The sequence below is a fragment of the Sturnira hondurensis genome, unplaced genomic scaffold (assembly GCF_014824575.4).
Source record: "Sturnira hondurensis isolate 20B ecotype Veracruz unplaced genomic scaffold, ASM1482457v3 Scaffold0002840, whole genome shotgun sequence".
In the NCBI taxonomy this organism is placed as follows: Eukaryota; Metazoa; Chordata; class Mammalia; order Chiroptera; family Phyllostomidae; genus Sturnira; species Sturnira hondurensis.
Window position 1 is genome coordinate 10,581,492 of NW_028075471.1, and position 26,435 is coordinate 10,607,926.

Sequence of the window (26,435 nt, forward strand, 5' to 3'; positions counted from 1 at the left end):
TGCAACCACACCAAAATCACATTTAGAATAAGGGCTTCACACATGGTACTTAGTAAGCAACTGTGGAGTGAAAAAATGGCTGAATGCACAAGCAAATGAATGAGCTGATGGGGAGATAGATGGAGTGATGGAGGAAGTTAGTTACTAGCTGACTTGATGGTAGATTCATCTAACCATCACACCAAACTACTCAAAATATCTCATGAGGCATAAGGCAGAGGAGATCACGTTAACAGTAAATCAACTCTCACAGCAGCCCCCAGTGTCAGCAGCTCAGTCAGCAGAAAGGTGTGCAGCTGTGAACTAATGCAAGAAGTCCATGTCCAGAGGCCCACTCCCAGTCTCAAGGATCCCAGAAAACATTCCCTGGAAAGGCTGAAGACATCTGCCTTGAAGGCTGGGAACTGCGGTGGCAGATCTCCCTTCCTGCGTTTGCAAATGAGCTTTGGCTTCCCTGGGCCTCACACTCTGCATGTGAACCTTGACAAGACCCTGCTGGTGGAATCTGGCCATGCTACTGCTGACTTCATCTGGCAGAAGCCCTCAACCTGAAACCAGCTTCTCGTCCCACCTCCGACAGCTCTGTTGAAAACATTCATTAACAGGCAGTTTTATTGAATGTTGTGCACATAGGCATATTTCCCATTGCCATCCAAGGACTCAGGGCATTTCTGAAGCCAAGATAAACACTGCATCATTCATGTGACTGGCTGTCCGAGAACTGTTCAGAAGACTACTCAGGGGTCTCCTACTTCCTTCTTACCTCCCTTCCCCACTCATCTCTGACAGTACACTGAAAACATTGAGGTGAGTGACAGTGAAGGCTAACATTGGAGATGCGGCATAGAGGAAATTCCATCCAATCCAGGTGGAGAAGCATGGGCCTCACTGTAGCAGCCATGACATTCCATCTGTGGGCTCAGCAAGAGGAGCTGAGGAGCTGATGTGGAAATGAAATGAAGACTGCAAACCCTGGCTGGTGTAGCTCAGTGGATTGAGCGCCGGCCTGTGAACCACACGATTGCGGTTCGACTCCCAGTCAGGGCACATGCCTGGGTTGCGGGCCAGTTCCCAGCAGGGGACTCACGGGAGGCAACCATACATTGATATTTCTCTCCTTCTCTCCTTCCCTTCCCCTCTAAAGATAAATAAATAAAATATTTAAAAAAAGACTGCAAAGAACACTGTAAATGGCTGGTGCATCTAATAGTGGTTTTCATGTGGTTTTTAGAAGGGTTATTAGACTATGTATTCCCTCCCTATGAACTAAATCACCCACCAGGCCTAGAGAAATGAATTACTTTGTCACCCTCTCCCTTCCCCCATATTTTTCAGCCTCTGTCCTTCTGCATGTAAATAGCTTCTCACATAAAAAGAGAAAATTGCCAACTGCCTGAAAATGAATGGTAAAACTGGGTGCCTGGCACTATGGCCCCAGCCCAGTGGTGAGTCACAGCTGTGGAATTCATGGTCCCAGAGCATCTTCTGGGCTCACAGGCCAAGGAGAGAGCCAAGGAAGCAGGCCCAGTAAAAGGATTTTAAAATCGTTTTGAATTATCTTTTAATAAACACCCTTGCATTCAGGCCACATTCAGGGGAAGCCAGTCAGGTGCTAGATGCTGGGAATGGAAGGGTGTGGCTCATCATCTGTTACTTCCTGTGGCAAAATGGCTACAGTGTCTTGAAGACCAAATGATGACAAGGGTGATGATGGTAGTTACCATTCAATGAGGAATTATTATGTGTCAGCATCTCCGAGGCTCTTTACAGAAATCTACTTATTCTTACAGCTCCTTTAGATATAAACATAAGCCTGTTCACTTTACAGGGCAGCCAAGGTCTCAGAGCTAGTAAATGGAAGAGATAAGACTTGGCCCTACTGGTTTCCAACACTGGGTATTCCATTGCCCAACAGCAGTTCTCCACTTGGGCAGGCTGCAGAAACACCTGAAGGCCCCGCTGAAACAGACTGCTGGGCCCACCTCCAGAGCTCAGGTTCAGAAAAGTCTGGGCCAGGGCCTGAGGAAATATTTTTTTAACAAGTTCCCACATGATAATTGTGCTGCTGGTGTTAATAGTGTACTCTGGAAACCACTGGAGTGGGCTGACTAAATCTGAAGAATTTAACAACCATTCCATGTAACAACTCAGCTCAAGTATCACCTCTCTATAGGTGCCTTTTCCTTTTAAAGTAGATTCTCTAAGTCAGGGACCAGCAAACTACCGTCTGTAGATGAAATTTAGACATTTCCTGTTTTTGTAAATACAGTTTTATTGTCACATGGCCATGCTCATTCATTTGCATATTGTCTATGTTTTTGCACGACAACATCACAGTTTGGTATCCGCAAGAAGAGTTTTTATGTCCCACAAAGCCTAAAATATTTATTATCTTTACAGAAACAGTTTGCCAACCCGGGCTCGACCCCACCACTCATTTTTACTGCTTTCCCAGCACACACCTCTATCTGAAAGTGTCTCGTTAGTCCAACTGTTAATCTGACTGTACCCTCCTCCAGAATGTCATCTCCACAAGGGCACAGATACTGGTTCGTAGGTGCTAGCTGTCCCCCAGGGCCTGGCACATAGCTGGCACTCCACAAATATTGGCTGAAGGAATAAATTCCATTGTTGAGTGCCTAGGTACACGGACTGTACCAGAAATGCGAGGGCCATGGGAGAAAGTAGAGGAAATGTAGTTGTCCCCATTTGGGCTCCCAGCCAGGATGAGGGAGTGAGAAGAGCCAGAGATAAACAGATATTGCTGGTGGGAAAAGAAGCCTTCGAAGGCAGGGCCATCCTGCTTCCTACAGCGATGGGGAAACTGGAGGTGGGAACGAGGAAGGCCTTAGTCACCAGGATCAGTCTGAGATGAGCAGAAACTTCCTTCCACTGAGAATGAAAGAGGCCTGTGTGACACCTGCTCCTCCCTCTCCTAACACAGGCCAAGTCGGCTTCCTTAGATCTGATATCCTGGGTGGATTTCCATGAAGAGGCGGGTAGGGGAAGAAGAGCCTGAGTGGGCACCAGATAAAACAGATAACTGGTGTAAGTCCTGGCTCCGCCTCTTACCAGCTGTTGCAACCTGGTCAAATTCCTGATCCTCCCTAAGCTGCAAGGTATTCATTGGAAAAGTGGGGGATTTTGTACAAGGATTAAATGTCATTATTTGTGTAACATTTGTTTATTGAATGAGTAATATGTATCAGATTATATAGGCATTGAGCAATAGTGGTGAACGAGATGATGTGTGTCTCCTTCCAACAGGTTCACATTTTAGAAGGTCGGGCCTGTGACAAAAGGGGCAGACACAAATGTATATGGACTATCTGCCATGCTCTGATATGGATTCCTTGTTACCTTTTTAGTCTCCAAAGGGACACTCTCTGTTGCCTTATTTCCATCTGCGGCAGCAACATGCAGGTGGTGGATGATGGGGTTCCTCTGACTTTGCAGGGCAAGCATGGACTTGGGACTCCCCAGCCCCCAGGTCCATGGCTGCCTTAGTGAGGCCTGGACACTGCATGGGCTGCATTCGTTTTCCCCCAGACCGTCTAACAACACTCTCCCCTAATTCTTTGTGCAGATACAAAGTTGGTAGTGATTTTAGTTGACTTCCAACCTTCATGCAAATGAGTAATTTCAAAATAAGCCAGATCTCTGTATGGCAGACTTCTTCATGTTATTCAGTAGCCACTCAAATATCTCCTCTCCAGAGAGGCCAGTCCTGACCAGTCAGTCTAAACTAGCAATCCCTCCAAAACCCCAGCTCATATCTGTTATCACAGAAGGGGCTGTATTTTCTTCATAGACTATATTAAATGAGACAACACTTGGAAAGCACCAAGGATAATGCCTGGCACATGTAAGCATTCACTGAAAGTTGATATCACTATGAGTAACAGATTCTTTTTAAAATCACAATCTCAAATTATCTTCATCATTTGTTTTCTAATTTACATGTTTCCAACACCCCCCTTACAACTACAATGTAGCAGAAACCTCAGTTACCTTGTTTATTGTTTTATCCCCAATGTCTAGAACAGTGTCTGACACTTAGTAGGTGTACATTAGATAATCAGTTGAATAAGTAAATGAGGGAATGAAAAAAGCCTAATCACTACTTATTTTCCACAAAACTCTCCAGTATAGTCTATGATCTATTCCTTGCATTTGCATTAGAAGGACTAAAATCCACTGGAAGGCTGCCAGGAAGCCATCAGCCCATGCATTAGAGATGGAACCAAAGAGGCTCTGAATGGCAAACTAAGAGGCCAGTGCCAGGGGCCACTCCAGCTGAACTATTCATCCCAAAGGGAGGTTTGTAGCATATTCTTCTTTGTGGGATGACTCTCTTTGCACCATGAGTGACTCAGTCCTCACAGGCCTGGGGAATGTGATGTGGCAGATCTTAGGCACTGGGTAAGGCGGGTAGCAGAGCTCACTCCTTCAGCAGCCAGTCCTGACGCCTACCTGGGGCATCAGAGACATCAGAGTCGGGTGCCTCTGTCTGGGCCCCTGCCCAAGTTGCCCTGACTCTGCAGAGCCAGAACTGCATTTGAATGAAGTTGCACTTTTACAACAACTCCACAACCAAGAACCTGGGGAATCGGAAGGCTCCATAAAGGCAGAATTCAAAATTATTTTGTTAAAAGCCTTTGAGGCAGCTGAGAAAGAATCCAGGGTTTCTGTTAAATCTATAATTAATCCCTTTCCTCCATCCCCACCTAAATTTCTTCTGTCTTGAACAGCCAAAAGTTCCTTCTCCCCCTTCCTGCCCAGCAGGACAACAGTAATCAGTGTTGCTTACTACGGCTTCACATGAAGGGAGGAAAGGACGCACCACTTTCTCGAGTGGCTCTGTGTGCAGACACCACACTAGGATTATTTTTTAAGCATCTTTGTACTGCACACTTCTTCATTCGGGGCTCAGATCAGCCCTGTAGTCTACAATTCTAAGAGCATCCACTCCTGGGTTGGGTTGTCTGAGATTGAATTGTTCTCTGAGCCTTGCTTTACTCATTTCTAAATGAGAGACAGAAATAATAATTACCAAATAAAGTTGTTATGACATTTAAATAATCATGCAAAGGTAAAAATGCTTGTGGGCACATAACAAATGTTTGAAGACAGTGTAGTAATTTTCTCCATGATCACCACCATTACCAAGAGTCAACTGAGGCTCTTGGAAAGTTGAACAACTTTCCTGAGGTCAGAAAGGGATGGAGCAGTGGCCAGATTTGCCTAACTCCAGAAGCCAGGCTCTTGCCACAGGATTGGGATGGTGACATCAATGGTCCCTCCATGTGGACACATGAAGGGCTTTGGCCAGATCCATAGCTCTCCAACCCTGCCCCAAAGCCCGAGTCCTGGAGCTGAGAGCACTGTGGTTGGTCGGTGCTGGAGCACAGTCCTTCGAAAGATGCTACCATTCTCCTGCCCCTTTGCAACCTCAGACATCTATGAAGCTGTTAGATTGGTCAAGGGAATCTCCTTAGGACAGAGACTTTTAAGAGAAGTACAGTGGGGCAGAAATCATTGATACAGAATATTTTTTTACGGAGAAACACAGTTTAAAGTATTTTAGCTTTCTCACGTGATGCAATCCTGAATACTTCTGGTTCTTCAGAGGCTCTTCAAAACTATTTGCTGGGTGGCTGCCATATGTCAGACACTGTGCTAGATACTGGGAGCATTCTAAAAACAAAGCAGACAAGACCCCTGCCCTCCTGGATCTTGAAACAAAGTTGGAGAGTCAAACACTAAACAAAAAATTACACCAACAGGTACCTAATTACAAGTCTGATGGATGCTAGAAAGGAAACTTTCAAGGACTGCCGTAGCAGGTTTGGGGAGTCGGGGGTGGTCAGAGAAGATACACATTTAATCTGACACCTGACGGAAGAGCTGCAGTTGCTAAATTAAAATCCACACAAAGAAATTTATATATACCCAGGAAAGATATTCGAGACTTCACAGGGCTTCTAAACCAACTAATTCGTCCCATCTCTATGTAGAATTACATGGTCCCTTTTGCCACATACGGCAGAATACTTTGAACACCAAAAATTGGACAGTTACTCCTGGTATCAATGCTTCGTCTTTCCTGGGATAGTTTGAAATGAAACCTGAGAGTTATTGACAAATAACTTAATCACCACTCTTTACATGCAGAAACACAGTTAAGGTCAATGTGAAATTACTAACGAGTGGAGACCAAGGATTTGGGGACATTTTTATTTGAGAACCCTCCACAGACATTTGCAGTATCCGGAACATCGACGGAAAGGACATTCACTCAGGAGAAACAATCTGATGGCCTCTTCAGGCTTTTGTGGATCAGCAAGTAGAAGAACTAATACAAAAACCACACCCACGTGGACCCAATGAAAGCTAGAGGATGCAGCAGTTACCACCTTTCTGAAGGGCAGTTTGGCACAACAAATCTAAAGCCTTAAAGAGCTTTACATGTGACTGTTCTACCCACAGCAACTGTTCTTCAGGAGAGAAACGGGCAATTGCACAGGAAGGTTGGCTGCTGTCACCTTCTTTAATACCGAGGAAAGCAGCCGCAAGTGCACATATTCAAAAACAAACCTTTGGCTCAGAGTTGCTCCATGGTGGTGCTCGTGGTATTTGGGAAGGGTCAATTCTCCTTGGTACAGGTTCATATGGGACACTCTCCAGGATGTTTAGCATCCCAAGCTCCTACCCACTAAAACGGCAGTGGAGCCCTCCAGTCACTTGGACGTTAACTACCTCTCCCCAAACATCCATTCCCAAATGCCCCCTAGTGGTGGGTGATACAGCTCCAGGTGAGAAACTACCAATGGAAAACCAACCACACATCCATCCATTCCATAGGGCAATATGAATCTAAGTATACTGAGCGAGAAAAAACTTCATAAAATATGAAGTGGAAAAAAATCACAGTAAGTGGATAGCATCATCACATTTTTGTCAAAAATAAAACAGAATTGTACTCTCATATACATCGGTATTTGTTACATACATGCAAAAAGTTTGGGAAATGATTTTCTTTGGTTGGTATAACTGAGTGATTTTTATCTGCTTTCTTAGAAGTTTCATATTTTCTTTTTTTTTAAATGAAGAGTTCTTCACTTTATAAAAGGAAAAAAGCAATTCTATTTTGGAGAACAAAAGGTGACCCACCCACTGCCCACTCACACCTCTCCAGTTCTTTGCTGGGATGGCACGCTCTGCCTCTGAGGGTGCTGGTCTCTGCTCAAGTGGCCTCGGGTCACCACTTCTTCTACTCTACCAAACACCTGACCTCCTTACAGGGAAGCTGCTTTTATGCTACAACTAGAACATGGCAGATATTCAATAAATGTTTGTTGAATTGAGCCATCCTTTTTTGTCTTGATTGGGCCAGAATTTTGCTAATGGATACTCCAGCTCTTCATATCACTTTCACCCAGTAATACTCAATCCACCCCTCAGGGCACCGGGCAATGTCTAGAGACGTGCTGTGTTATCCCAGCACTGGGGGAGGGGCAGTGTATGTTACTGGCATCTCTTGGGTAGAGTCCAGTGATGCTGCTAATCATCTTGCAGTGCACAGGAAACCTTAACAGCAAAGAATTATCCAGTTGGAAATGTCAGTAGTGCTGAGACTGAGAAACAATGCTCACCATTTGCTTTTCTTATAAGTCGTTGAATATTTTCGAAGTCTTTCCTGAGGTTTTATGTACTACAAATTTATAACCACAGCATCTCTAGGAGACAGGGCACATACTAATTGTTTAAGTTTGAAGAGAAATTGGAGTCTTACAGATGACTTCAGATGGTCAACCAGGGCAACTCCTGTCCTCTGTTCTGCTACTGCAGGGCTCTCTGCGTGACCCTAAACACCTCATTTGAAGTAAGCAAAGGATCTGAGCAACCTCCCTGAAGAATTTTCAGGTCGGTCATTAAAAATTACAAGATAAATGGCTGTGCTTTCTGCCATCATCTGTTATAATAAATATAATATTATTTTTCATATTATCTTAAGAAAGCTGGGTTTTACAGCTAATAGATTTTTTCTAAAATTAAATGCCCATATTCAAGAAGACATCCCAAAATGGGAGGTGGCTTTCCTTTGCATTATATTTAATTGAAAGCATTTCTCAGAAGAAATAGAATAATAAAGAATATCACCTGAAGGTATATCTACCAACTCTACAATCAGGGACTAAAATGAAAGGTTTCTAATAAAAATGAAAGCACATTACTCTCAACCCTAACTAGTCTTTGGTATTTTGCCTCCAGTACAAAGCATTTAAACTTACTATAATTTTTCTTGAAAGAAAAGTGTTCTTTTTCTGAAACCAGAGACAACTAAATGATATTAAACATCAGAATTTTTACTAGTGAAAGGCATTTATGATTCAAACTTTTCTAGTCTTAGAACATACTGTACAAGGTTTTTAAAATCTTCAAACCTATAAACAGTTCTGTAAGTTATAGACTTTAAAAGATCTCATAATTAAAAAATTTGAAGCCCATTTCTTTCATGCAACATGATCTCTTCAAATATCTTTAATATAGGCTCATATTTTATTAGACAAATATAGAGCCTTTCTAATAACTTGAAGAGACAGTCCCTGAAGAACAACTTCCCTTTCTAATGGCCTGTGTCATGGAGGTTTGAGTCAGTGTAGGAAATAGAGAAGACCATGCAAAAAACAACAGAATTGTAAGAAGTAGGAATAGCCTTTCATCTGACATAATTCAAACCTCTTGTTTAATAGCATTAATCATTTTCTTTCAAAACAAATCAAAGAACATTGTTTTATACTCTCCCAAAGATGCTCATTTCAGATGAGTCAAAGTGGCCTCCCAAACGCCATAAGCACTCATGTTGTGAACTGGTCAGTTTTACCAAGAACTAGCTTCTGCAATTGTCTGTTCTCGGCTCAACAGAAAATTTTCTCTGAATCTGAACATCACAGACTGACGTTCAAACATCTCAGAAAAGAATCTACCTAGGCAGGGAACTGAAAATAGCTTACCTTTGAAATTTCAGGGTCCAATTTAGCAGGAAGCAAAGTGAACAAAAGAAAGATGGGTCTCTTAGAAGCTGCTGGAAATGAGGTTAGCAAGAAAGCGAAACAACCTCACAGATGGATTTAGGTGTGAAAACTCATTGCTGGAGTACCGGGGGCAGAACAGTGATGTCAAACAAAGATATTCAGTCACCCACCACCTCATCTGAGTTTCTAGACAAACTCATATACTTCCATTCCTCTTAAATGTACTCTTTAATAATACAATCCTTACTGAAACAGAAGAAAATATATAACCTCAGCCTACAAACAGAAAATGTTCTAATTTCTTCCTGCTAGTACGCAACACAGAATTCCCTTCAGTTCTCATGCAGATTATTTCCTGCGAATGTTTCTATTTTGAGATATTTTATCCATCGTAAGAACCAGACTAGAGATGACAAAACTGAAGTGTCTGTAGGGTTTAGGAAGGTGACACAAAGGGATGAAGTAGGCTTGGTGGAGACTAAGGTGACTTGGAGAGATCAAACTCCATGTAGAAAGAATGGCCAGCTCTCGACTCAATAGCCAAAACACCAATCCTGGCAGAAATGAGATTTCAGATCCTCAAATTTTCCAGATATAAATATAAACTTTAAAAAAGTTTAATAAAAGTTCCTAGTTATTAAGCATTGGAAACTCATTCAAAAATTTAAACAACACTTGACTAACTAAAGAAACCCCTGCTTGTGAGTTTGATTTCATCAGCCAATTTGCAACCTCAATGTTGGAAGAAGAAAATGAGAAATGGCCAATCAAAGAGATATTATCAGGGTCCTATCCTTAAATTGTTGATAAATCATTGGGTCTTCCTTAATCATAAAGAACTTTATCTACCTGGCTGGTGTAGCTCAGTGGATTGAGTGCAGGCCTGTGAACCACACAATCGCGATTCAATTTCCAGTCAGGGCACATGCCTGGGTTGCAGGCTAGTTCCCAGCAGGGACTCACAAGAGGCAACCATGCATTGATATTTCTATCCTTCTCTCCTTCCCGCCCCCTCTAAGGATAAATAAATAAAGTCTTTAAAAAAAGAACTTTATCCGAAATTATGATCACATCTAAAGTTCCTACGTTAAAATTTCAGGGTTTTTTTAAACTTCAAAACATTCCATCAGATATAAAGATCTCCAGAGCAAGATACTTTCTGTGTCAAAGGAAAGGAATTGTAGTTAAACACTTAAGATACTGGTAAACCTGTATCTAAAAGATGCACAGAGAAGATCATGAAAATGTCCAGCCAACAGCAGGGGCTTCTCAGCCAACAATGAAGCTGGTGGAAGAGAAAATTCCAAATACTGAGAAATATAAAGTAGAGGCTGCATATCACTGAGAAAAATGCAATGAAATGGAAAGAAACCAAGTTCATTTCATCTAGCCAGTAATATTTATAGCCTGTGGGTAGTGCCAAAATATTTCAGGAAATGCCAATGTCTTTCTTTGTAAAGCAAGGCCAACCATAATATTTAAACAGAGCACATATACATCACTGGGGAGAATAGGCGAATCTACATTTCCTCACTCTTCTTTACAATGAATCTTAACATTACGATTCATGGCCAAGGTAGGACTCCCTTCCCTCTCCAAAACTGAAGTTTCACTCTCTAATGTTTCAAAGCCAACATTTCTGAGAAATTTCTGGACTATCTTCTGTTAATCCTTCATAGCAGTACAGAATGAATACGTATGGCTTGCACAAGGCTCAGTTTCAATTCTCTTTCTCATTTCCCACTGTGCTCCCAGACATCTTCAACCCATGGAGCCCCAACCACGTCTTTGAACCAGTCAACTCAACTCTTCCTTTTGAGCTGGAATGAAACAAGAAGGGTAAGACAAACGTAAAAGCCAAGCCACAACTGCCCTCATCAAGCACAATACCTGTTCAGGCTTCAACCCAGGTGGGACCCAGGCATACTCTTCCAAGGCACAGCCTGAGTCGTCATCTGAGGTCGAGTTCCTCTGGAAGTCAAACATGAGTTTGCTGACGGTCTTCTCCATCTCCAGGGGCATCACTGTCACCATGTGCTCCTCCTGAGGGCACTTGCAGTGCAGACAGATCTTCCTGCGAGCAGCAAAAATGGGAAGTGAGAAGGACGGCACAAAAAAATCTTCAATTGACTTGCAGGTCCCCAGCCCTTGGATCCCAAACCATAAGCATATTTCTTGGCAACTGGCTTTTGGCAAAAGCATGCAAAGGAACATCCCACAGCAAGCCTGTCTTTGTAGTTGGCATGGCACTGTGCATGTGGAAACACTGTGGAAGGTCAGAGACCACCAGGCAAGCATGCTAAAGAGTTTAAACATGGAGTCCAACCTTTCCTTCTAAATCAATGTCCCAAGAGCAATGTTAAAATAGTTTTTATTTTTACTAGGTACAACACTGAAGATAGACCATGACTACAATTTCCTTGACTATAATAGTAATTAAATAGACAATACATATGCTGATCAGAAATATTACCAGTAGATTAACAAATACTGACTATATGCCATTTTTATAAAAGATGCTTAGACCTTGGAAAATGGATGTGGCTTTAAAAAATTGTAGGTAAGATTTTCTATAAGAAGAATAAAAATATTTTTTTGTCCCACTAAACATATCTGGTTCTAAGATTTCACAAGAGAGACATTTTCACCTCCACTGAAGACCCAGTAGATTTAAAATTCTAATTAGAACCCAAAATCTTCACTACATTGGTCATTTTTAATGATATTTTTAATGCATATTTTAATATGCATTTTTAATAAGAGGACCGTGCATATGAAGTATTTCAAAAGTTAGCAGCCAACAATAAAAAGCTCTCCTGAAAATCAAACCTATCTTTTTAAGGTTACCATCTGTTCCATTTTCCATTGTTACACAAATGATGGAGCAGTAAATAGACTCATGTCAATAACCCAAAAGTGTTTCTAGCTTCCATCAACAAAACAGAGAATAAAAATATGGAGGAAATTTTAAAGAAAATAAGCTGCTATATGTATACTCTCCTCTTTATGATTCATTCCAGTGGCACCTTATAAAAGGCAATGAAGAGTACATAATCCTAATCCCCATGTTTCTGAAGTTTTTGATAATAGCTTTGTTAAGATATACTTCACATGCCACAGAATTCACCATTCTAAAGCATACAATTCACTGGCTTTTAGTATATGCACAGAGTTGTGAGATTATCACCACTGTCTAACTTTAGATCATTTTCATCACCCCCAAAAGAAAAACTGTGTACATTAGCAGTGACTTCCCACATTCCCTTTCCCCCAGGTCCTGACAACCACCACCAATCTACTTCTGTTTCTGTGGTATGCCTATCTGGAAATTTCACATAAATGGAATCATACAACATGTAGACTTTTGAAATTGGCCTCTTTCATATAGCATGATGTTCTCAAGGTTCATCCATGCTGTAGCATGTATCAATTCTTCATGCCCTTTTATTGCAATATATATTCCATTGTGTATTTTGTGTATCTATTAATCAGTTGGTGAGTATTTAGATTGTTTCTACTCTTTGACTTTTATGAATAATGCTTCTCTGAATATTTATGTACAATTTTTTTTTGTGTGTGTGTGTGTGTACGGATATATGTTTCAAGCCTCTTGAGTAGATACCTAGGAGAATTGTTGGGTCGTATGGTAACTTTCAGCTTAATAATTTGAGAAACTGTCAAACTGGTTTTCAAAAATATATGAACTATTTTACATCCCACCATCAATGAAAGAGCATTCCATTTTCTCCACTTCCTTGCTACACTTGTTATTGTCTTTCTTTTTGATTGTTACCATCCTAGAGGGTGTAAAGTGGTATCTTATTGTGGTTTTGATTTGTACTTTCTTAATAGCTAATAATGTTGAGCATCTTTTTATGTGCTCATTATGTATCTTCTTTGGAAAAATGTCTATTCATATCCTTACTCTTTTAAACAGTTGTTATTTGTCTTTTATTATTAAGTTATAAGCATTCTTTATATATTTTCTGGATACAAATCCTTTAATTTAATCAGATAATACAATTTGCAAAATTTTCTTCCATTATGTAGGTTGTCCTCACTTTCTTGATGATACCTGTTGAAGAACAAATGCTTTTTATTTTTATGAAGTCCCATTTTTATTTTGTTGTTGTTGCTTGTACTTTGAGGATCAAATTTAAGAAACCACTGCCTGACCCAAGGTCATAAAGATTTATTACTGTAGTTTCAGCTAAGAGCTCTATGGTTTAGCTCTTACTCACATATTTGGGTCTACGTTCCATTTTGAGTTAATTTTCACATATGGTGTGAAGTAGGAGTCCACATTCACTGTCCTGTGGCTATCCAACTGTCCCAGAACCACATGTTAAAAGTCAGAAATGAGTTTCCCCATTGAATTGTCTTGGCATTCTTGCCAAAAATCAACTGACCACAAATGTAAAGGTTTACTTCTGTACTTCCAATCCCTTTCCATTGATCTGTATGTTTATCCTTATGCCAGTTCTACACTGTCTTCATTATGGTCATTTCATAATAGGTTTTGAAATTGTGAAGTGGGATGCTTCCAACTTTGTTCCTCCTTTAAAAAACTGGTTTGGTTCTTCTGGGTCCCTGGCATTTGTATCATAAAATATAAACTTGGAGATTAGCTTGCCAATTTCTGCAAAAATATCCTGCTGGGATTTTGATAGGGATTGCACTGAACCTGTACATCAGTTTGGAGAATATTGCTATCTTGACAATATTAAGTTTTCCAACCCATGAACAACGGATGTCTTTCCATTTACTTCACTATATTTTAATTTCTTCCAATGCTATTTTGTGGTTTTCCATTATAAATCTTGCACTTCTTTTGTGAAGTTTACTTCTAAGTAATTTATTCTTATTGATGCCATTGTAAATAAAATTGTTTAATTTCTTTTCAGATTGTTACTGTACAGAAACACAAATGATATTTGTACATTGATTTTGCACTGTGCAATCTTGCTGAACTTGTTTATTAGTTCTAATTGTATGTGTATGCTTTCTTTAGGATTTCCTACATACAAGATCTTGTCATCTGTGAATAGACACAGTTTTCTTTCTTTCCAACCTCCTGTCATCCATGTCTTTGTCTTGCCTTATTGCCCTGGCTAGGACCTTCAGTGCAATGGTGGCTAGAAGTGGCATGTGTGGACATCCTCGTCTGGCTCCTGATCTTAAGGGAAGGCAACTCATTTTCTAACATCAAATATGATATAGCTGTGGGCTTTCTGTAGCTGTCCTTTATCACATTGAAGGAGTTTCCCACCATGCTCTTTTGCTGAGTGTGTGTTTTGTTTTGTTCTGTTTTGTTTTTATCACAAAAGGGTGTTGGGTTTTGAGTGCTGTGGTCAGTTGGTTTTTGTCTTTATCCTATTAATGTCTTGTGACTGAATTTTGACACCCGAAATATATTGAAGAAACAAAATCAGTTTAGTCCAGCCAAATCAGGCTTGTCAGATTCTCCCACTTCCTGCTTGTTACCAGACCAAGAACACAGACAGAGATGTACTCAGGGGTCTGGTGTGCGTCTCCAAATTCAAAGATGCTTCATCCAAACTCTGGCTGTTCCTCTCAAAAACAAGTCAGAGCTCATTTTAAAAGTAACTAACTGATCCACTACTTTAAAGAAGTCCGAGTTCTGGGGAAGATGTCAGGTTTTTTCTTCCCCTCCAGAATGTTTTATGCCAGCTTATGACTGAAGAAAAAACATTTTAGTGTGTTTAAGCAAATTTAGGTAGTTCTTCGATGACTAGTGTATTTTTACTAGAAAGTCGTACTTTAAAAACAAAAAGTAGAGGGTTTTTTCTTTTTTAAACCAAATTTGAGATTCAAATTGAGATTTGAATAGCCATCATTCAAACTTATTCAGCAATGCAGGGAGAAGCACAATATTTAAAGCTGGATGGATGTGATCTCATGAACTAAAGCTCCATGAGAAAAAATAAAAAAAGATATGAAGAACATGAACCATAGAATTATAGAACCAGTTACAGAATAAGTCTCACTGAGTAGAAGCATGAACGTAAAGAAACGGGGGAGGGCTAAAAGCCCTATGTAGTTATTCAATAAATAACTGTCAAGCACCTACCAGACACTGCTCTAGGCACTTGAGATATCTCAGTAAAAACAGATCCCTGCCTTCATGGAAACTATGTTCTTTTTTTTAAAAGATTGTATTTATTTGTTTTTAGAGAGAGGGAATAGCAGAAAAAGAGGGAGAGAAACATCAATATGTGGTTAGCCCTCACATGCCCCCTATTGGGGCCCTGGCCCACAACCCAGGCATGTACCCTGGCCGGGAATTGAACCATTTGCTTCGAAGTCCAGTGCTCAATCCACTAAGCCACACCAGCCAGGGTGGAACCTACATTCTTAGAGGGGGAGAAACATACAATAAGCAATAAACATTAACAGATTCAATTATTTAGTACATGAAAGGCACTAAGTGCTACAGAAAAAAGAAAGATGAGGCAGGAGGTTGATCAGGATTGGAATGTGGGCATTCACGAGCAGAATGCACAGCAGTGGCCAGAGAAAAGTTAAGAAAGTTAAGCAGTTTTTTAAAACATTAAACAAAAGATTCCAGCTTCACACACCAGGAAAGAAAATACCACCTCACTTTCCAGGGAAGATGACAAAGGCACAGAGAGGTTAAGCAATATCAGCCCTAAATAGCAAGCAGAACAGAGATTCAAAGAAGGATCTATCTGACCCTAAACAAAAACAATTACCTATAGACAGCATACCTGATTCCAACCACAGAATACTCTTTTATTCCTGAATAGCAAACACATTCAGAAAAATCAAAACCAAAAAGGAAAAAAAAAAGAAAAGTGGTAAATCGAAGCCAGGAGGACCTTGTACTTCCCTGCCAGCTGCCTGTCTTCCATCCTCATTTATAAGTAACACTTATAAATGTTATAAATGCTTTGCAGCTCCCGTGGCAAAGCATTTTTATCTGTAAAGGATCTTCAACCTCAGAATGGTTTCTTCACAGCCTCTGAGCATCACAGACTAATTTAATGACTTCTGTTTATAAATGGGAACTCAAGGCCCAGATGCTTAGAAAGAGCAGAGGGCCAGAGGTAAAGCCAAGAGGATTTCTCTTGACCCTACTGTGTCTCTCCCCCTCTTGGCAAAATGCACACAACCCCCAACAGCTTTCTCTGCCGATGCACTGATTAAAGCTTTTCAGGAGTGTGTGGGGAAGTATATGATTTGGTCTGTTTTTCCCCCCAAACAGACATTTATGAAAATAGAACCTGCTAGTAAAGCGGGATTTCATTTTTTAAAAAAATCCAACCGTATAAAGCGTGCATTGGTTTCATTCTGTCAGAGTTGACATGCTATCTGCACATAATTGGATTTGTGAATGACAAGTTTCCATGGAATAAGGCATGATTCAGAGAGCAGAGATCCTGCATTCTCTCTTCTTCTTTCCCTCTGCCCAGCAACAATCCCTACACACACCCCCAACCCCCACACAAAAAGTTGCAGCTATTAATTCATTTGCTTTGAATTACATTCAGAAGCTACAGTCTGCTCTTCCAGGGAATAAACAATGTCTGCAAGCGAGGTTCTCTTTTTAACCATTTTAAAGTACTCTGGTCATCTGCATGGGTGACCACACAGTTTGGAGGATGACTCACCTAATCAAGTAACTCACCTATCGTGGTGTGGAAGGATTCATTATAAAAAGATTGGGTGTGTGCCTGGGGGGGTTCCTCATCCTTGAGATGTTGACAGGTTATTTATAACACTAAACTCTCAACCATCATGTCTTGCTTGTGTGAGAAGTGATAGAATGAAGGCAAAAAGAAATCTTCCGTTATCATATGATTCTGATGAGTTCAAGTCATAAACTACAGCATTCTAGATTTCGATGGGATTGTAATAATTAAGTGCCTTTAAAAATGATCTCTTCTCTCTCTTTCACTCTTCCCCCACTTTTAATGAGAGGAGTATATCTTTTGCAGAAGAACTTACGTATGGAAATACATTTAACATATAACACAGAGTTGCCCGTGATGACTTGAGGGAAGGAGGCCCTGAACTCAATTTCTCTCAAGCTCAACTTCCTTCCCAAACTTCAAGCATTTCCATTGTCCTAAGAACCCAAGGTTCCAAAGACACAAGGATGGAAGCCAGCACATTGCCTTGGATTCCTCAAGGTCATTTCCAGTACTTATCAAAATATGAAATAGGTACCCAATAATTTGATAGGACAGAGAGAGAAGGAGGGAGAGAGAGAGAGAGTAATGATTCTAGTCATGGGAAATTTCATATCTGGTTGCCAAAATATTCCAGGGAGATGATTCAGGAGTAGAGAGGCGCCCGGTGACTTTGATTAGACAAGTCTGACACAGGGCCAGGACTGCACTTCCGCCAGCAGCCCAGGTGATTCTGACATACTCTTCTGTAGCTATAGCCTCCTAGTTAGAAAGCGCTGCAGAGAACAGTCCGAAAACCAGTGTGTGTTCTACCAACATAACTCATGGTCTCAGAAACTATGGGCAATGCACATTAAAAAAAAACTGTTTCAGGGGACCTATGCCAATCCTTCTAATCACCATGTCTTCAACTCTTGTATCACTAAGCCCACCTGCCACTCAGCTGGGTACTCACTGGGACACGTGTGTAAAAAGGTGCTGGTGAGAGGCAGCACCACACCAGCCACCAGAACGGTGTCTCTCATTGCCAGCCCTGCCATCTGTCCTCCTGCCTTTCACCTCACCCATGGTATGGGCTTGTCTGTGCCAAGTCCATAGCAAGATCAGGTTCAGGCTACTTTTATGCATAGCATTCAGGGGTAGATTGCTTAAAGAATGGCTCAGCCCCAACACAAACCAAGTGATTGATGAGGAATATGCACAGTGATGAACTCAACATGGCAATACCTCAGTCAGCTGAGATCAGGCGTGGGAAAATATACGTTTGTTAAAGACAAAGTGCTAAAATAACTCAAAGGCCCCCACAGCTTTCTGCTAAATAACAGATGTGTCCTAGGTATTTAAATTCTTTCATGACTCCAGCTCACGAAAGGCAAAGAATAACTCCTTTTATTTTTAATAAGAGGAAATCTTTTTCTCCTTATTATAATTTAAAGTTACTGCTCCCTTATCCTTAAAAAAAAACCAACACACAATTAATGTAGAAAAGGATCCGGAATTACAAATTACAGATAAGCCAGAAGAAGAAAAATATTTCAAAACACTCACAGTCCCAGAGATAATCACTGTAAAACAGAAACAGCTGCTGGTCCTCTTTTCCCTTCATGTTAAGAAACTGGAGGCCAGATTTCATTCTATGTGTTCACCATCAGCAAGTACCAAGAGACAAGACTCTGGCCTGGAATGACAAGACATGAGCCAGAGCCACCCACACGTGCACACACAATACTCTCAGCAAATGGCTGTGCATTATTCAATTCTGATAAGTGGGTTTGTTCTGATCTGGTGCCCTGTAGCCGGGTCAGAGAATTCATTTACATAGTCTGGAAGGTGCTGGCAACATGGGGATTGCGTATATATATTTATGGGTATCTCAAAACTCAGTTAGTTCCCTCAGATAAAAAACATCTGAAAACCAGATTTCAACATCTATCAACTTTCAGTTTTCTGTGCAAGTGGGGAAAGATGGGGCATGGATAATTTAAAACCACCATGTATTGGCTCTGAATTGCATCTCTGTAAACCAGTCACACACTCTCAGTGCTGCAATAACTTACGTCACCTCAAACCACCCAGCAGTCCTGTCCTGGAAGGACTGGCTCAGGAGCAGCTGGGTAGGACTCACTCTGGCTTTTTCAGTCTGTTCTGCTGCCCAGAGTACCATTTTTTTTCACATGCCATGCAAAGCACCAGCTTAAAATGAGCCAAAAAATTATTCTGAGTTTACTGCCCTTGGGAACACCTTTCCCAGGCTTCAGGAGGTAAATAAGTGTTTTGGGTGAAGAGGGTTTTTACTGGATTGCAGGCTGCCTGGAAGTAAGTGAATAAAGAGACAGTGGTTGCACTTAACAAAAAAGGCATGACCCTGCTGTGCTTAAATGAGCCAGTAAGAACTAGAAGCAAGGTCCCCCTGCCCTAAGATACTATTGAGATAATCCTGTCCCTCACCATGAGTAAGTCAGAGTCGTCAAAACTGAGCTGTCATAAAGAATGAAAGCTGTTCCTCTCCAAAACTGCTTGGGTCACAGGATTATGACCCACACACAGGGCTTCAGCTTTCACCTTCTACCCCACCCTCCTCCAAACACAAGTGGAGGATCAGAATGGCAGACAGGAAGGTAGAAAAAAAATATATTTGTAGGGGCTGGCTAAAATAAAATGAGGGTGTTCCAAGAGGTGAAAGTCTGTTCCCAGAGGGTCAAGGACTCCACACAACGGGTCTGACCTCCAGGGCCCTGACCCCTGCCTTCCACTCCCATGGGTGCTTTGGTACTGGAGGACCACAGGTCAGGCTGTATTTCTACTATCAACATAATTTCTTACATTTATAGAGGATTTATAATAGTCATATTATTTTTACACAGTTTATCTCATTTATTCATTCTCACCAGTCCTACAAAATTGGCATTTTTATCCATTTCACAGCTATAAAAACTTAGGCTATGAACTTAGAAGCCACCTGACTGAAGTCATAGAAATTAGAACCTATGTCCTCTGACTCCAAAACCAGAGCTCTTTCTACCACCTTGTTTGGGGTGGCCAAATCTTCCTTCTTTTCTTCTGTGCACTTTTTCCATGCTTCTCTTCACCCATATCCATCCATCCATACATATTCATCCATCCATCCATCCATCCATCCATACATACATACATACATATTCATCCACCCATCCAATGATCCACCCATAGCCATTGAAACATTCAACCTACCAACCAACCATCCAAGCAGACAACAGCAGTTGAGCATCTACTGTGTGTCAGACACTGCACTAAGATACTGGGTATATAACACTGATAAATACAGACAATAACTCTAACCTCATGGAGCTTAGAGTTAAGAGGAGGAGACAGACAATGGTCAGGTAGACAAATGGATAAATTTGCTGTTTATAAATAGTGATAAGTATCATGATGGAAACAAACAGGGAGAGGAGAAAGAGAGGGACTGAGGATGGACCAGGAGAGGACTCCCCACTGAAGTGACATCTGAGTTGCAACTAGAAGAACGAGTATGAGGCAACTCTGAGAAAAACCAGGACAGAGTTTTCTGGGCACAGAAAAGCAAGAACAAAGGCTCTGAGGTGGGAAAGAGTTTGGTATGAGTCATTCTCAGGAGGTGGTGTGTGTCCTCCCCTCTCCCATCACTATCTACATTGATGACAGCGACCCAACTGGCTGAGCCACTGCCTGTCCCAAAGCTCAAGCACAGATGTAAAATTTAGGGGATGGTGCCATCTTAGTGGGCGTAAGAAAGTTCTTCCATTCTCCTGAGTTCCCTTCTCAGAATTCTTATATCCCTCTGTCCTGATACCTAGACATCAGCATATCCTATTATCTCCCAGCCACAATATTTTCTTCCCCTCCCTTTCTTGGTAGTCTGAATGAGGGACTTGGGCATGAACCTTGACACTTGCCAAGTCTGGAAGCAAGATTTATATCTCTATGAGAAAGGAATAATTGTTTCCTAATAAACACACAAGTTAAAGGGAGGAGACCATGAGAGGGCCAGCTGGGTAGGAGGCTGCTGTGTTCTGAGAGCCAAAACCCTGCTGCCTGGCCCTGCCCAACTCCCTGCCCTCCACCTGGGCTCCAGCGGCTCTGGCCATCTGCGCCAAGAGGAACTTCTCTCTCCCTGGTGCTGCCAAAGCTGATTTAGGATAATTTTCAGTGACAGTTGTTTCTTCCCTTAGCTCATATGTCAATTCATACTTCAGTGAAGAAATATACAGTGTCCTGCTTTAGATTAATTTTCTTGTAATTTTTAAGCAGTGGAAACATATTAAGCCTCTCGGATGACATTTCATATTTTGGACATCTCTTACTATATTTAGACTTACAGGTATGATGTCTCAGCAATTGAGAGATGTCATAAATTGGTCATAAATTGAGTTCCCTCAGAATCAGATCCTCAAAAGGTATGCAAGCATGACAAAGTTTGGGAGGTAATCCCAAAAAGTCCTGATAGGGAATTGGAGAAGAAAAGCAGGGAAGGGAAGGACATGAACATATGACAAGGGAATGAGGAGGCTGTAGCTTTGGGCAACTGTGCCTGTGAATCAGTTCAGGCGAGGAGGTATAGGAGATGGCATAGGACATTCCTCAGAGATGTTCTACTGGGGAGTCGAGAACGCAGTGGTACTTATCCACCAGTTCCCAACAGTCCCTGGGTGAAGAGCACTCCTGGGGCTCTCTTACCGCACATGCAAAAGAGGACAGCTCAGGCAAACGGGCTATAGGTTCTACTGAGACAAGAACTATGGGTCAGAATAGTGAGTGCCAAGGGGGAAGAAGAGAATGCCAAAAATATGTGCTGCCAGCAGCTTTACTTATTAAACAAAAATTCACTGAACATTTACTATGTAGTATGTATTCTGGTAGGTGTTGGAAGGAATTAAAAGAAACAAGCAAAAACTATAAGGAATCCCTGTCTCCCTGGGATACAAAGGTGTACATATAGTCACAAAGAACTAGACTACAACTCTCAAAGTGAAGAGTACCTGTGGGGATGTTCAAGAGAATGCCCTTGTTCTGAGGAGATAGATGCTGAAATACATACAGGTACAGGATAATGTTGGCAATTTATTCTCAGATGGCCCAGCAGTAATAATAAGGTGTGAATGTGGAGTGGGAAGGAGGAGGGATAGGAAAGGGGGGTGGAGAGAGAGAGAGAGAGAGGGAGAGAGAGAGAGAAGCACAGATGTGGCAAAATGTTAACACTGGAGAAATCTAAAAGAGTTTACAGAAGATCTTTATATTATTCTTATAAGTTCTCTGTAACATTGTGATTTTTCAAAATAAGTTTTAAAACAAAAGTAAAAATTACTTTGACTTTGCTGTTAGATCAATGATTACTAGAAAACCTACCATGTGCCAGGCACTGTGCTACAGAGAGTTCCTACTAATGAGAAGTCAGAGAGACCTCCCTGAGGAAGCTGCACTGGAAGTGTGCTGAGCAGCAGGCTGCTAGGCAAAGAGAGAGGGAAGGGGCATTTCTGACAGGTAAATAAAGGCATGGCAGTGGGGCAGTGGGGCGGTGGTGTCACCAAGGTATTGAGAGGAGTTTTAGAGGGTGACAAGATGGCAGCTGGAGACTGACACATGCAATCCATGGGAAGGAGTTTTGACTTTATTGCAAATGTGTTCGCAGCCAGTGAGGGATCTGCCCACCAAACACCAGCTAGCTAAGTGAGCACGGTGATGAGTAGACACAGGGAACCTGCAAAGGAGAAAAGCTTGGTCACTGATGGTGTCTCCATAGCAACGCTGCTACCTGCTTCATGATGTTTCTACCAAAAGTGGTGTGAATCTAGAGCAGCTTGAATTTCCTTAGCTGCTGTCAGACTCACTGACCTGCTAAGATCAACCAAGGTGGATGAATGGTGGTTACTCCTTGTGGATAGATTCCTCCAATTCACTTTGTCCATAGCCTAGCAGTGATTTTACAGCATGTCTGTCTTTGCTTCATTGGATACCTAGCACAGCAAGCTCCTAGAGCTCCTCCTTTACAGACAAGTCCTTCTGAGAAATGACTGCACACCATCTTATACTCTGCCTCCAAACTTCAAGGCAAGAACTGGAACATGCCACAGAAAAGAGAGAGATGCCTTTCTCTCTTTCTCCTCCATGCCATCTGCCGAGGGTCTTCTTAAGTCTCTAGCTCTCTTGTGGCAGAAGCTGGCTGACCTCATGTAGACAAGAGATGAGACATTAAATATGCCCCAAGTACTTGAAGACAGTATATATAATGCAGTGGATTAAGACCTTAGATTCTGGAGGTATAGTGACTTGGGTTTGAAATTTAACTCTGCCCTGGCTGGTGTAGCTCAGTGGATTGAGCGTGGGCCTGTGAACCACATGATCGTGGTTCGATTCCCAGTCAGGGCACATGCCTGGGTTGTGGGCCAGGTCCCAGCAGGGGACCCAAGAGAAGCAACCATACATTGATATTTCTCTCCTTCTCTCCTTCCCTTTCTCTCTAAAGATAAATAAATAAAATCTTAAAAAAAAACAAGAAACTTAACTCTACCACTTCATTAAGTTGCTGCCAAAATTAAATAGCTTAATATGTAGAGCATGCTTGGTATAATGAAACCTGACTATGTTTGCTGGACCCTATGCTATGTGTAGGCATATAAAGTAAAACAAACAAGTAAGTAATAATTGTCATGGTTCTTGCTGTCTAGAAGTCAATCTAGGCCCTAATAATATATTCTAGCTAGGATGGAAACAGATCAATGGAAAACAGAGAGGTGATGAACAAGTCATTTTTACATCTTTCTGAAACACCTGGTATATACTAAAAGTGCTCTAGACTAAGCAAGGTAAGTTTGATTACCATCCTTACCAAAGGATCACTAAGCCTTTACCATACTTTTAATATTTCCAGGTCACACAAGTAACCTTTTTTCCTTACCAAGATACAATCAGGGAGACAGTTTGGGTATTAAATGAATGGCCCCTGGACTAATCAAGCACTTTAGAGCTTACCATGCACTTTTAATTCACACAATTCTGTGAATTGTCAAACATCTCTGTAAGGTCAGTCAGAAGAACAAGGGTGATTACTGCCATTTAATAGTTAAAGAAGGTGAAGCCCAGACAGGCCATGTGCTGTGGTTGTACTATTAAGTGTTGGAGTGTCTGTCTACAACTTCAAATCTACTTCATTTTCCACTAAGATAGGGGAGGTAAAGTCAATCTGGTTCCAATACTAGAGTATGATTTTCCCCACTTTTCTTTTGATGAAAATATTTTCTAAGCAGATGCTGACCTCTGTGCTGAGCACTTTCTACGTATTTGTTACTTAAACCCCAAAACACAGTCTGAGATTGAAACAATTATTATTCTCATTTTACAGATGGTAAAAGCAAGGCTCACAGAGTTTCTGTAACTTACCCAAGTCTCACAGCTAGGAGACGATAAAAATGAAAATGCAAACCCAAATCTGCTGGGCCCAGAACTCTTCACCAAATGCCTGAACGCCTTTGGGAGGCCCCTTCAGACTGACTGCGCTGGTCCCTTAATCCATGTAAAACAACGTGTGCTTTTCTCCCTGTTCACACAGAGGCCCCCAAATCACTGGCAAGTCATAGGAAATTCTTAAGTGGCTGCTTATTAATAACATTTTCAGTTTATATTAGGCCGCCTTTCATCCAGGGGAACTCAGCCAGCTCCATACACAGAGAAGCACTGAAATCCAGTCATTTCTGGAGTGGACAGGGGCCAGCTGGCAAGAGCATCCCTCAGGGGCTTGGCTTGTGGGGATTCTGGCAATGGTCACACCCTTCAGAACTTGACAGGGGCCCTTTACTATTTGAGCTGAAGGGCTCAAGGCAAAAACTTCCCAGAAATCCATGTTTCTTAGTGAATGAGGCCAAAGGCTCAAGATGACCCCAGCAGTCTCAGGAAACAAGAACATCAAGAAGTTGGGTGTTTCCCAAAACTTGACGCTGCGAGTAAAGCCTCTCAATTCAGACTGAGTTAGAAGCAACAGGGAAAGGCGTTATTTTCAGGAGAACCCCGCTCTGGACAAATCCAAGGTGAAAAACAAGTTTCTCAGGGTTTCCCTTAGCAGGGACAGGCAAAAAAGGCAAGATGATGACTTCTCCTGTTCAAGCGGGATCTATGGAAAGGTTTTTGCAGTTTTGTTAAGAGACATTTCTGCATCAGTGAGGGGACGGAGGGGAGTGTGCAGAAGGAAAACAACATTTCCTGGTTTCACGTTTTGTCGGAAAGAAGCTCCTGATGAATTGAATTCACATGTTCTATGGGAGTAAAGTTTTGAAATTATTTAAAATTTATATATTCAGATTCAGCAAGGTGATGGTTGAAGGATATTTGCCCCGAGGTGCACAGCGTCCCACACGCCCTCTCCTTTCCTGCTCCGAAACCTGTTGGACGTAGCAAGGCCCTCGCACACCTGGTGTAGTTGATACAGTGAACACCACCAGCCCAGATTCTGGGCTTCCTCATACACGGGATAAGTCCAGTCATTTATTCATCACCCCTTTTCAGCATATCTGTATCTTTCCTCCCCTAGTCCATGTCATCATTATGTCCTGCCTGGGCTGTGGCAACAGCTACTTCTAATTCCCTGTTCTCAATCTGGCTCTTCTAGAATCTATTTTCTAACAGCTGTTTGTTTTTAAAATAATTGTGATAACACTCAATAATCCTGCTTAAAATGTGCCACTGGCACGCCTACACAATTAGAACGAAGTACACGATCATTAACCCAGGTCTACAACATCCAATACATAATCTGGCTCCTTTCTCTCTCTCCAACTTCATTTTGTTCCACTGCCCATCTTGTCTACCGCCTTTTAGCCTCATTGACCTTTCGCTGTGGTTTGAACTTGCCAAGGCCATCCCTTCCTTCGGTTCTTTGCAGCCACTGTTCCTCTGCCTGGAATATCTTTCCTTCCCCTCTTTATGACCTGGCCTCCTTTTCATTATTCATTTCCTCACTCATAGGTACCTCCAACAAGGTGCCTATAAAAAATATCCCATTTCCCCTTCTCATTTACTATCTATTCTATTATTCTTAAATTTTGTTCTTAACATTTTCACCATCAGAAATTACCTTTTTGATGAGTCTACTATGTTTTTCCCACTGTAATGTAACTGCTGTAAGGTCAAGGAGCTTATCTTGTGTCTAGGACAATGAGCATTCGATGAGTTAAAATTTTTAACTTGATAGTTAAAACAAGAACCTACCTTGATAGTTCTGAACCAGCAGGCTATGGATCCTTCATGGATATGTGCACAAGGTATGAATAATGAGTAAAATGTTTTATTACTTATTTTATGCAATAATTGAAACTATATTTTATTACAATGATGCCAAAAATATATAGTGTGCGTTAACTACATGATCAGTAGTATATCATTAAAACTACACCAGAGGAAGACTGCTATTTTTCCTGGATTAAATGAAAGCATCTGAAAAGGGACGGTTAGGACAGAGGAGAATGTGTGTGCTGTCAAGAATGACCGAGAACTGAACCATAACTGTAGTGTAATTTAATTCTGTTAGATGTATCACAAATGTCCAATATTTGAAAGAATGCCTTGAGTATAGAAAAACTGAAAACTCCTAAGCTAACCCAAAGTAAATGTTCAAAACATTGTTAAATGAATAATGAAAAGTATCAGAAACAGAAGAAGTAAGTAAACCTTTGGTATTGGTATCTGAGACCACGGACTTCAATTTGTTCATTTGTAA

At 41.4% G+C, this 26,435-nt stretch overlaps 1 protein-coding gene across 4 annotated transcripts in view; it reads right to left on the reverse strand.

Moving 5' to 3' along the window:
* PRICKLE2 (prickle planar cell polarity protein 2) overlaps positions 1-26,435 on the reverse strand; it is a 358,266-nt gene that overhangs the window by 90,420 nt on the left and 241,411 nt on the right. For all 4 annotated transcript variants that reach the window (XM_037040879.1, XM_037040878.1, XM_037040881.1 and 1 more), the window contains one exon: positions 10,929-11,112. In XM_037040879.1, coding sequence (XP_036896774.1) covers positions 10,929-11,112 — 184 coding nt within the window. The remainder of the gene's footprint in view (positions 1-10,928; positions 11,113-26,435) is intronic.